The sequence below is a fragment of the Cutaneotrichosporon oleaginosum genome, assembly GCF_008065305.1.
Source record: "Cutaneotrichosporon oleaginosum strain ATCC 20508 chromosome Unknown ATCC20508_contig03, whole genome shotgun sequence".
Taxonomy (NCBI): Eukaryota; Fungi; Basidiomycota; class Tremellomycetes; order Trichosporonales; family Trichosporonaceae; genus Cutaneotrichosporon; species Cutaneotrichosporon oleaginosum.
This window is the reverse complement of record NW_027072172.1, coordinates 2,423,046-2,435,185: the sequence shown is the minus strand read 5'-3', so window position 1 is coordinate 2,435,185 and position 12,140 is coordinate 2,423,046. Positions and strand designations below refer to the sequence as shown.

Genomic DNA, 12,140 nt, shown 5'->3' with positions numbered 1-12,140 from the left:
CCGTACCTAGGGGTGCTTCTGGCAAGACAGCGACCCGGAGGAAGGGCGAAGGGGACACTGGAGGTGGATTGCGGAATGAAAATGCTCATGGGGTCGTCTCAGTCATCGTCTTGCTTCCTCCACATCTAATCGTCGTCGTCGATGACGATCACATCGTCGGCCGATGCCCCGCCAGACCGGCGACTGCCGCTCCCGCCGCCGCTGCTTCCTCCATTCTCCATGCGGGCCCGCTTCGACCGGCGGGGGGCAGAGAGCTCGACCTCAGCGTCGTCATCGTCCGGAACCTCAATGGGAGCTTCACTGTTGCCTCCACCCGGCGCCGGGCGCCGGGTGCCGGCGATCTGAGGAGGAGGGGCAGTCGATCCATTCACGGGACGGTGTATCGTCCCCGGTCGTGAAGTCGAAGCCCGCGGCGCAGGCGGCGGTGCAGCCACGGGCGTGTCCGCCTTCGGCTGCGCGTACCTGCTGTCAGAGATGCCTGCTATGGCAACTCACATCTTGACCCAGTCCTTGGCGGTGGAGTCATGCTTCTTGCGATTCTGCTTGTATTCGATAGCGATAGAGGGTACGAGGGGGTCGGCTGGGTTGGGGTCCGTTAGGAGGGAGGAAAGGGAGAGGATGACCTTGTACAAGGAAAGGGCTGGAGACCAGGCCGATTTCAGTAGCTATCATTAGCTGGTTCAAAACATGTGCGGCATAGTTCAAGTCTGACGCAAAGACAAAACAATGCTCTCTCGGGCAGCACTCACATCCAGGCCTAAAGTTAGCGTCTCTTTGGTTATTAAGGACTTACAGATTGAGCCTTGCGGACTGACGTTGCAATGGTATACTTTCGTCACAAATTGAACATGAGGTGGCGAGAAGCTATGGGTCAGCCTCGTAAACACCTCAAGCTCGACTCACGGATAGTCTTCGGGCACACGAATGTCGACGTCAAACAAGCCTCCCTCATAAGGCGACCCAGCTGGACCTGGAATCGTTGCTCTCCACTGGAAGATGTTGCTTTCGTTTGGCGCGAGCTTAATCGCGCCGAGGTTCTCGCGTGCAAGGTCCGAGATCTGGTTTGAGCGCTGCACAAGGTGTCACGGCGTTGCGTGGGAAAGCAGGGAATGAGATAGACCGTGAAGCAAAAGGGCGGAAAGAAGGGGGCCGCGGGGAGGTGGCGCGCGACCGTTCACCCAAGCAGCAGGCTGGTGCTCACCTCCTTGCGTATGCGCTTGGTGGCCATCTGCTGTTAGCCTACACTCGTTAGGAGATGACTTACCAAGGTACCACCTGTTCCGGGCGGTCGTCGCAAAGCCATTGCTGTGCGGTGTTGAGGAGGCGTGTAGAATAGTGGTCGAAGAGAAGAAGAGAATTGCGGCTGTTGTGGTGGTGGTGAGGTTGCACAGTGACGGGTTGACTGTGCGAGATATAGATGGCCCAGACTTTCCGTCCACGTGGCGTTTGATCCCATGGTGGAGGGAGGGGCTTGGTGGCAAAATCGAAGGTTGCTCGATGGCAAAGTCATGGTCGGTTGGACCGATGTTGGCAAGTGGCGCTATCGCAAACCAGTGCGATCAGTGCAACAAGCGCTTTTGAAAAGGTGTGGCGTAGACATTGGATGAGTCATCAGTTGACGTACAGCTGGCGGGAATATAGTATGATCCCAGGTGGCTGGCGTTCAGCACCTGAGACGGGTGTGCCACTGTCAATCATCGGGACGGAAACCACCTGCGGGATGCTCAGATAACCATCTAGTACATAACAAACGCGCAAAAACAGTGCCAGCAACCCCTTTCGCAGCTAGATCCCCCGCAACTTGATGTTGTACATGTCATTAATGTATATCATTATGTCGCGCCAGGCGCGTGTTGGCAGCTGGCGACGCTGTCGCCAGCCGTGCTCCGGATCTCTGTGCTGTCTCCAATGGCGCCTGGCCTTTTAGAAGTGGCCGCCCTTGACAGAGCTGCGGTCCGCAAAGGGATCTGACGGCCTGCGGGCGGAATACTGCATTCTGGGCGGGCGGGGGAGGCGGCTAGAGCTGAAGCTCGTGCGCAGGCTCGGCGAACCCTCGGGCGACCCAAACTCAGCTGAGATTGTCGGAGACTGCGGCCCATGCAAACGAGTGGTGGACGGTGTGGCCTCGCGCAGAGGCATAGGAGGAGACGGTGTGAGCGCTTGGTTGCGAACCTTGAGGTCAAACTCGGAGGGGAAGTACTTCTTCTGCTCGGCCAAGTCGGTGGCACGCTGCGCGCTCTCGATCTTGAGCTGCCGCGGCAAGAAGAAGATAAGCCCCAAGATGTAGAGGATGATCCACATCATCACGATCATTCCCCACCCCACACGGAAGCCGTAGGCCGGCACTCCGTGACCGCGACGCACCCACTCGACCGTGAAGCCGGACCAGCAGGCTGACCAGCCGACCGAGACGGTGACGATCCCGAAGAGCACATGAAAGAAGTTGCTTGGCCCGCGGCCACGCTTGGTCTCGAATGTGTACTGGCGCATGCGGTGGCCCGGCTTGTAAAAGTGCGAGAAGGCGCCGATAATGACCTGGAGAACGACCAGCACAAAGAGTGCGGTGCCAGTCTTGCGGTGCGCCGAGTCAATCTCACCGCCAAACGTTAGACCCAGGCCAAAGTTGACGCAGACGAGCGCAAGGGCGAAGAAACCCTGGTTCAAGATGTGGAAGTAGAACCAAGATTTCGTTGTGGTGATGCCGCGCGTAATACGAGGAACGACGACACCACCTGGCAACACAAGCATGGTGACAAGCACGCCACACGTTACGTGGGCGATGAGCGCTAGACTTGGTCCGCCGGTAGCGTTATTGGTCGCCTTGGAGGAGCCATACCCAATCGTCGTGGGGCCGGGCACATCGCTGTACTCGGCCTCGAAATTGATGAGCTCGCCTCCGTGCCATGTGTGCTGAATCAGGCCGGCGGTCGGGTGCGTGCTGTCGGGGCGCGTGTTAGACAATGCCCAGATCACAATCGTGTTGTTGGCCCCATCTGAGGGCATGTCAAAGCTCAAACTCGTTCCGGTTGTGTTAGACCAGGTTCTGCCAGGGTTGAGAGTTGCGGGCCGTGGAGGATTGGGATCAACTGCGCATTAGATCACATCATCACCAGCTTTCAAACGTACGGGATGGCATGACGTGTCGCGGCGCCTTGCGTTGGCTGAGAGTGAAAGTGCCGTCTTCATTCGGCCACATGATCACCAGCGGGCTCTTCGCTGCTGTCAGTTACATCCGGTCTCTAAACGAACGCATAACGAGGCCCCAGCCGATGGCCATCCACCCAAACTTCTCCGGATCGATTGGCCTGTCTGGGTGCGTATGGATCGTGTCTGGCATCAGCACTTCTTCCTCGTCGTTTGACGCACAAGTGTCGACGTTGTCGGCGCGCGTCGCCGTGATGCAAATCCGCTGCCGTCAGCTTCGGCTCCAATTGCCACTCACGTCATTGCACACATTCGTTCCAGCGAGCGCGAGCGCGCCCTGCACCGCGCACAGAGCAAGCAGCAGTGGTCGCCACATGTTCGAAATGAAGTTGAAGATGAGAACAGTCAGATCTTCACGACTTTGCTACAACGTCGAGGTCGAGGCCGGGTCATCCGGAGGACCCCACTAATGACCTCCCTGTTCACGACAGGAGATGACTGCACCCCATCGCTGTTCCGCTTGTTCTCGCTTGTTCCCTGTCGCCCTGCGTTCCAGAGCGCGTGACTTGAGCCAGGCCGCGCATTGGACATACGACGGAGGGCAGATCTGAAGTGAGCCCAGCGCCGGAGGTGTGCACGCAAGGTTTCGGGATGGCAGGCACGGCCCGGAAGGGATGGGCGTCACCCGCATGCCGTAACTGTCCAGTCTAGTGGTCCGCCTGCCAAGATGTTTTGCTACAGTCCGAGAGATTAAGCACGCGGATGAGCAGCTTACAGAAACAGGCGAGATGAGCGGACGGGGAGGTAAAGAGGGTGGGCGTCTCGGGGACAACCACATGTCGGATCGCGTGCCGTCATGGGCATGTCCACCTGAGGATGGGATCTGACACCGAGACAGTCATGTCCCGCTCAGTTTGCATCTGCCAGCCGCGATGAATGATGCACCGCGTTGGTCGCCAGAGTAGGGTGGTGAAGATATTGATGCACACAAGGAACACAAACGCGTCGTACCCGTTACGTTCCTGTCCTGCAGGACTATCATTATGTCATGTAACTCGATTCTTGCGTTCCCTGGACTCGATGGGAATCGTCGTCGCTGTGGTAAACATGTCAAAGGCACTCCCTCGCGTCGAGCTTGGAGGTTGTTTGATTCAGCACCCTCACACCCGCATGTCTTAAGATCCTGGGCCGGTGGCGCCTTCTTCCCGGTGCCGCGGCGCCGCTCATGTTCATTTCGTTGCGGTGGAGCGCGCGACGCGGCTGCACGGGGCCCGGCACCAAGTTAGGTCGTTAAGAAGGCTTATGCCCACATGTTCGATGTAGAATAATATCGGACAGCGTTCACACGGTCGTCGCCAACTGCATCGATCTTTGCGTTTTGGCTCCGGTACTGGTCGCATGGTCGGGGCATGCTGGAACATGTCAACTTGACTGGAACCCATCCTCACAACGGCTCGTGGCTTTCTTGAGAATGTGCCGTTATTCCCCCTCGCAACCAGCGATTTGGGTCCGACTGCCATATCCACCCGTACACCTCGTACGGGAGGGGTTGCGGGGCGACAAGCATATGTAGCCTGCCGTCTGATCTGCAGGAGTGGCATTCCGGAGTCAGCGCCACCGATCAGGCGGGAAGCTGTTGATCGTCAGCAGGGGATGGAGATTGACTGGGCCCGTCACCATGTCCGCGCGCAGTTACGCAGAGTCCAAAGTCGTGCCACAGCTTATGATACATTTCAGCTCTACCTGTCATTGTCCAGAAGGTGCGCGGCATTCGCAACAACCCCTTCGGCTCGCCGGTTGTGCACGTTGACGTGTTCAATGCGGCTTTGCAAGTCGCGTACCTGGTCTTCGAGCTGGCGTGCCCGCTCTTTGCCTCCCTGCTTCTCGGTCTTGATCTTCTCACCAGCGATGCGCAACCGATTGTCGTACTCCTTGACGCGAGCTTCCCACTTGCTCTCGGCGGCAGCGGTGCGCGCTCGCTCTTCAGCCAAGCGTTTCTCGAGCGCTTGCAGACTGGCAACGGCTTCCCGGGCCCGGCGCTCTGCCCTGTCTGCCTGGTCAAGGGCGCGCTGCAAGTCTGCAGTGCTAGAGGAGGAGGAGGAACCGCGGGCTCTCAACAAATTGAGCTCGCGTTGAAGCTCGGCGACGCGGCTACGGGCGTGGTCGAGCTCACCATCCTTCTGTGCCAGCTTAGCGCGCTGCTGCGAACGTTGTTGCTCAAGCTTCTTAACGCTGGCTTCAAAACCGTCAAGTGCGCGCCACTTTGCGTCGAGTTGCCGCTTAAGGCGGGTCATGTTCTTCTCCATCGCAGTCTCGACTTCCTTAATGCGCTTGTCGAAGTCGGAGCGCACACCGTGAATCGAGCGCATACGCTGCTGGAGCGTGTCCCGGAAGACGACAAAGTTGGACGGCGTCGTGTTGTCTTCGGTACCGAGGAAGCGGTTGACATCTTTGAACACTCTCAGAAGTAGGTCGGAGCGTTCTTGCTTCTGTCGCTCGCTCTCCTTCTGAACCTGCATTCGCGCGTTTTGCGTCTCAGTAAGCAGCGGCTCGAGTTCCTCGAGGCGCTCGCGCAGGGTTGACACTTCGCGCTCGTGCTGCTTGGCAGTCTTTGTCATGACATCGAGCTTCTCCGAGACACCCAGGCGGCCCTGCCGCTCGCTCGATAGGCGGCTCTCGAGGTCGCGCGTCTTGTCGATCTGGCTGTCAGTTACAGCAAGGCAGCGTACTCACAAGTTCGGCAAGCTCCAGCTCGCGGTCATGGAGCACCTGTTCCTTCTCACGCAGCTCGTCGCGAGCGCGGTCGAGGTCATCCTCACTAGCGCCAAGGTCGCGACGCAGGCGCTCAATCTCAAGCTCCAAACTGCGCTGGTCGCTAGTCGCGGCGTCACCCATCTTACGGCGTTCGTCCTCGAGCGAGCGCAGTGCATTCTGTACGTTTGTAAGGTCGCGGTCGCGCATGGCCACACGATCCCGCGCAGCCTCGAGCTCGGCCGTGAGGCGCTCTTGTGCCTGGTCGCGGCTGGCAAGCACGCGGCGGTGGTGGTCCGCATCCTGTGCGCGAGCCTCCGTTTCACGCTTGAGCGCAGCAGAGATCGCTTCGCGCTCTTCGGTGGCCTTCTTACGAGCGCTCTTGAGTGCGTCAATAAGCTCCTCAAAGTGGGATTTATCCTCGTCCGCGCGGTGGAGCTCCGCTTCCAGGTCGGCCTCGCGAGCCTGTAGCGCCTCGACAGTCTCCTCGAGCTCGTACACACGCTGGCCAAGCTGGTGTCAGACCTTCCCTCACCGACTGAACTCACCCGTTCTACCTCGTGGTTGGCCGCGATAATATCCTCTTCCTTTGTAGCATTGTCCATTTCAATGCCGCGGAGAGTTTCAGTGAGACGCTCAGCCGTCTCGCCCTGGGCGGCCTCCAGCTCAGCCACCCGGTCTCTGGCAGCCAGAAGCTCATCCTCACGCTCCATAAGGAGTTTGCGGAAGTCTTCAAGCTCCTGTTCGCGTTCTGCCATGACGTCCTTAAGCTCCTCGGCCTGGCTTCGAGCGACAACAAGTTCATCGCGCCACTCAACCTCGAGAGCGTTGAGTTCGCGCTCGTGATCCGAAATCTTGGCGTCAATCTCGTTGTTGAGCTCTTCGATCTCTTGATCGCGTCGCTCGAGCTCAATCAGCGCTGCGTCATGCTTGTCGCGCCATTCGTTAATTCGGTCCTCGAGTGCCTCGACGTCGCCGTCCTGCCCCTTCTGCGCGGACTCAAGATCAGCTTTAAGCTCGACAATCTCGGCCTCAAGCTTGGCAATTGTGCGCGACTCGCGGCCTCGTCCAAGGCCTACGCTTTCGGTTAATCCACGCGCCTCTTCGCGGACCTTCTCGAGCTCGTCCTGCGCAATGTCGGCCGTGTCGCGGAGGCGGCTCATCTCTTCAAGCTGATCGTCGATTTGACCACGCAACTCCTCAAGATCGTACTGAAGGCCGCGAACCTTATCTTCATACTCCTGGCGCACCTTGGTGAGCTCATCCTCCAGGGCCTGACGCTTCTCCTTCTCCTCGCGCCACAAGCCTTCCATTTCCCGAGCCTCGGCCTCGCCACGCCTTCGCCCTTTGTCGTCACGATCGCGAGCCGTGGCAGCCAGGTCACGATCCTGCTGGAGAAGAAGTTTCTTGCACTTTTTGAGCTCCTTGGCGATCGTGAGAATTTCAACACGCAGTTTGACGTTTTCGCTGACCACGCTCTCGAGGTTGTCAGGGGCCATGGACGCGAGCCGCTCCTTGAGAAAATGATTCTCGAGCTGGAGGTTGAAGTTCTCCTTTTGTAGCGCGTCCACGTTCTTCTGTCAGCCCTGTCCTTTCCGTTGACTCACCTGTTCCTGCTCGCGAAGCGTCATCTGGGTAGACGGCCCAGCGGCGACGCTGTGCCGCCCAGCAGTCTTGCTCTTACGCAGATCGCGGCGGTGAGACACGTTTAGTGACAAATTGTTTAGAACCCCATCGTCTTCGGTCGCCTCGCCGAGGCTTCCGTACCGAGCATCAAGAGCATCGTCACCTTCCTCCTCAGAGGAGTTATCACCATGCCGGCGCTCTCGACGCGCCCTCGGAACGGTGCTCGGTGGAGGTGAGTTGAGGAGGGCCGCTGCAGGGTGGTTCGCTGCTGCGGGTGTGTACAGTCCACCACCATGTCGGTCAAAGCGGTCAGATGCCGGAGTCTGAGAGCGGGAGACGGCTAGGGTCAGCGGGATGGTCAAGGCGGGGAGAGACCGGTCAAGGTGTCTAGACACGGGTTTCCAGACAGGAGAGCTCTACCAAACTCGAGAGAACGTCAAAGCATGGAGAAAGCGGAGAGAGGAGGAAGGGGCGAGGGAGGAAGCGCACGGCGCGAGCAGACCTCCACTTGCCCTACCTCTCGCTCAAGGATGTCCGTCGCACGCCTGGAACACTCACACTTCCTGGGAGTGGCCCCAAAGCTGTCCTCGTCGGCGGAGTGAAAGCTAGAGCCCAGAGAGCCGAGGGAAATGTCGGGGAGTGTTGCTGACGGTGGGATGGCTGTTGATCCGCTGGACGCGATGGACGAGTTGAGGACGCCCTCCAAGCCACTTGCGGGAGGCATTGTGGTAATGATAGTGCCCTCTTGCGAGGACGCCTTCTGGTGTGTCGTGCGATGTAAGCTAACGTTGATATGTCGGAGAGGGAGAAGAGAATGCGAATAATGAGAAGAGAGCGAAGGAGACGCGTTGATGGGATCGTGAAACGGGATGGAGGACCGCCAGGGGCAGGTGGCAATGTTGTTGACACAAAGATGAACGGAGTCAATTTACTTGTTTGGGCTGTTCCGCGCGTCAATCACGCGCCAATTATGCGCCACAGAGCCAACATCCACCAACGCCCAGCTCTATCAACACTAAGACTACTTCAAGCGAAACATCTCACAATACCATAATGATACAATGCATGCGTGTAACACCGTTCAATGATAGTCTCGTCGCCGTCGACTTGCAGAGCGCCACTCTTACCCGCGCCACAACGGCTGGCTCCCCTTAGCGAAGCCTGGTGGCGTGAGGCTAATGCCTCAGCAATTGCTAATCCTCGCCTCAGGCGCCCACGTCCTCCCCTCTGGCCGCTCCCCTCTGGCCGCTCTACTTGAACAACAGCTGACACGAGTACACCTTATCGTCGTTGTCCCAGTGCTCCCACACCGAGTCGGGGTCCTCTTCCTCCTCGACCATATCCTTCGCGGGAATGGCGAACGCGATGGTCTCGTACGGCTCAGCGGCGATAACGAGGTACTGGAAGGCGCGGTTCGGAACCTCACGCTTCTGCTCGAACGCGCTCATGAAGCGCCGCCGCGGCCGCTCGTCCGCCTTGATTTCGGGGTATGCGATCGTGAACAACAACCCAAGGCGCTGCGTTAATGGGTCACGGATCTTGACGATCTTGTAGCCTGTCGTTAGCGCGATCCTATGTAAAGCGGAGGAATAGGCTCACCAGGACGGCCAATCTTAACAAACACCTTCTTCTTCACGGTCTGCGTGGTTGTTGGCGCGGCTGTGAGCATGAGCTGCTCGTGCTGATCACGCGCGGCACGACGGGCAAGGTTCGTCTGGTGCTTCTTGCCCTGTGTGTGCGCAAGGTACGAGCCCTCATTTACGTGCAGCGTCAGGCAGAGGCGACACTCGAGCGTGCCGAGATGTGTCCTAGGGTCAGTAGCAGCTCTATTATCTGATGAAGGACGAGGTGCGAGGGCTCTGATTACGCGGCGCCCTCACCGCCCGCATCAAGCTCGCGTGGCTCATCATCACTACTAAATCGCTCCCTTCACATTCACTCACCTGAGAATATATGGGTCCTTGGCCAGGTCGATCGTCTCCATGGCGAGCTTGCGGAGGCGCTCGCGACGGTCCACCGCCGACTCAGATGCGCCCGCCACGCCGGCGCCGCTCTTGTTAGCACCCGCACGATTTTGGTAATCTGTTGTCAAAAACAGCTCCTCAGAGCGTTGCCATAAGAGACGTACCCATGGTGGATGCTTGGTTGCACGAAAGATGAACGTCGAGGCAGAGGAATTCGTTGCGGTTAGGTGGCAAACCTCAAGCAGCGGCGGACAAGGCCATATCTCCGAGTGTGGCACCGGAGCCCCGGATTCGCGCAGATTTCGAAGATCAGCCATGTCTTTCTTGCTGGTGCGGTTCTTCAACGACCTCATCCACTACCATGTCACTCTTCGCCTCGGCCTTTGGCTCTCCCGCCGCTGCCGCCTCTTCGAGGCAACTCGGATCTCCCGCTACCGGGGGCAAGAAGCGCAAGCGCCCTTCGGCGGGCGGAAAGGAGGACCAGCTTCGCGCGACAGAGGCCAACCTCGCCAAGCTGATGGAGCGGGTCGACGCCGGCCTTCCCGACAAGGGTGGGAAGGAGAAGATTGGCGGCGGGCTCGATAAGAAGGGGAAGAACAAGAAAAAGGCCGAGGAGGATGACGAGCCGACGCCTAAGAAGCAGAAGGGAAAGAAGGAGCCTAAGGGCAAGGCGGCGACGGGCAAAGCGACCAGCAAGGCGCCCAGGACCAAGTGGGCCGAAACGGACGATGCGAGCGGGTCGGGTGCCAACTCTGTCGCGGTTGCCCCGTCCGCGCGATTTACCGGTGCCAAGGCGGCGCGTGGCAAGCCCGAGCCGTTCGAGTTACCGATGCCCGCAATGCCGAAGCCGGCAAAGAAGGACGACGGCTTGACCGACATGCAGCGAGGGATGAAGACCAAGCTGGAGGGGGCACGATTTAGGTGAGTATGGATTGGCTGGCGTCAACCAGCTGTCCTGTGGGCATCGTGCAGGACTGTAAACTGACACCAGGTGGATCAACGAGCAGCTCTACAGCACTAAGAGCACCGACGCCGTCGACATGATGAAGAAGGACCCGAAGATCTTTGCGGATGTGCGTCGCGCCCTGCAGCCGTGAGAAAGCACTGAAGTTGACGACAGTACCACCTAGCGCACCGCGCGCAGACGGCGGCGTGGCCATCTCCTCCCCTCCCTCACATCGTGGACCAAATTCGGCCTCTTCCGCGTGGCACCGTGGTCGTCGATTTGGGATGCGGCGACGCTGGGCTCGCGCGTGCTCTCGTGCCAGAGGGCAAGGTTGTGCTTTCCTACGACCTGGTCGGCGACGCGGGTGTGCCCGGCGCCGACGACAGCAAGACGAGCGCGAGCGGCGGCGGGGAAGGCTGGGTCGTGCAGGCCGACTTCCTGAGTCACGTACCGCTCCCCGGCCGGCCTGGTGGACTGGCAGTCACGGACGCCAGCAAGGGCTGGGCAGACAAGGGGAAGAAGCTCGGCAAGAAGGAGAAGCGGGACAAGGCGGCCAGCGAGGTCGTCGACGTCGTGGTATGCTGCCTCTCGCTCATGGGCACAAACTGGATCGGAGGCGTGTACGAGGCCGCGCGCGTACTCAAGTTGGGGTGAGTGATAGTGAAGCGACGAGCTGACGGCAGGGGTACGCTGCACATTGCTGAGGTCACATCTCGTCTCGTGTCGCCCGACGCGTTCGCTGCCGCTGTGGCCAGCTTCGGCTTGGTGCTTGAGGAGCAGGCGCAGCCAAGCACGCACTTTACGCTCTTCCGTTTCACGAAGCGCGCTGTGCCTCAGGGCCCCGTGCGCGGCGAGGCGGGGTGGGACGCTCGTGTGCGAGAGGGAGAGGATGTCCTGCGCGCGTGTGTGTACAAGAAGCGGTAGTGCGTGTCCTAGAGGCCACCATGGAGAGTTGGACGGATGACAGGCACGTGACAGGAGGTAATGCTTGTAGGCGGACTTCTTGGTCGTATTCTCGACTTTATGCAAGTCCGGTTTGGAATGCAAGGTTACTAGTTGCCTCATAACCACTCGGAGTCATTCCGCAAAGCGCCTTCACCTTACTTCATATTTTACACTACGAAACTACGAGACCACTTTGGAGCAAATTCCTGTGAGGCAACTCACTTCTTCTGCTGCTGAGCCTGGGCGTCCTTGTTCTCGCCCATCTCCTCGGTGCCCTGGGGCTGTTTGCCCTTGCCCTGCTTCTGCTTGCCCTCAGCCTTGGCATCCTGCTTGTCGCCCTTAGCCTGTTATCAGCACCAGCTGGGGTTGTATCGCACCTGGCGCTGGGCCTGGGCGGGCTTGTCCTGCTGGGAAGCGGGCTTGCTAGTCATCGTGGTTTAGGGGTGTTGGTTGGGTGTGGGTTGAGTGGTGGTGTGTTAGAAGTACTGCTGAGAGAGAAAGAGAGAGAGAGAGCTTGGTGAGGTGAAGAGTAGGGCTACGGGATGAGCTTTATATCCTCAGAACTGGACCGGCTAGTGGGGACTGGGGTGACGGTGTTGTGGGGGAGGCGTGCGAAAGCACATCTAGCGGCAGAAGCGCAGACACGTTCCCATGCGTTAGTGTTCTCACATACAGACGTCATGAGGAGTGTACCATTGAGTAGTGTAGTCCGTGTATGAGGACGATACACGCTGCCGGGCCACAGCGGGAGCTGGTCTGAGTAT

General features: G+C 59.1%; 4 protein-coding genes across 4 annotated transcripts; 1 reads left to right on the top strand and 3 right to left on the bottom strand.

Annotated features, from left to right (window-relative positions):
- Window positions 1–125: 125 nt before the first annotated feature.
- Window positions 126–1,303, bottom strand: COLE_04162 (uncharacterized protein; the record flags this gene model as incomplete). The annotated part of the gene is made up of 6 exons (XM_065626329.1): window positions 126–462; window positions 496–665; window positions 786–864; window positions 904–1,058; window positions 1,202–1,228; window positions 1,265–1,303. 6 exons carry the CDS (start codon window positions 1,301–1,303, stop codon window positions 126–128), a joined length of 807 nt encoding a protein of 268 aa, XP_065482410.1.
- Window positions 1,304–1,923: 620 nt separating this feature from the next.
- On the bottom strand, window positions 1,924–3,520 carry COLE_04161 (uncharacterized protein; the record flags this gene model as incomplete). The annotated part of the gene is made up of 5 exons (XM_018427269.2): window positions 1,924–3,086; window positions 3,127–3,216; window positions 3,250–3,330; window positions 3,367–3,409; window positions 3,443–3,520. 5 exons carry the CDS (start codon window positions 3,518–3,520, stop codon window positions 1,924–1,926), a joined length of 1,455 nt encoding a protein of 484 aa, XP_018282711.1.
- A 5,251-nt stretch (window positions 3,521–8,771) lies between these two features.
- COLE_04160 (uncharacterized protein) lies at window positions 8,772–9,802 on the bottom strand (the record flags this gene model as incomplete). Its single annotated transcript, XM_065626328.1, has 3 exons — window positions 8,772–9,076; window positions 9,121–9,329; window positions 9,465–9,802. 3 exons carry the CDS (start codon window positions 9,800–9,802, stop codon window positions 8,772–8,774), a joined length of 852 nt encoding a protein of 283 aa, XP_065482409.1.
- A 521-nt stretch (window positions 9,803–10,323) lies between these two features.
- COLE_04159 (uncharacterized protein) lies at window positions 10,324–11,355 on the top strand (the record flags this gene model as incomplete). The annotated part of the gene is made up of 4 exons (XM_018420137.1): window positions 10,324–10,406; window positions 10,477–10,558; window positions 10,606–11,081; window positions 11,115–11,355. The coding sequence occupies 4 exons, from the start codon at window positions 10,324–10,326 to the stop codon at window positions 11,353–11,355; spliced, it is 882 nt and encodes a 293-aa protein (XP_018282709.1).
- Between the last annotated feature and the right edge of the window lie 785 nt (window positions 11,356–12,140).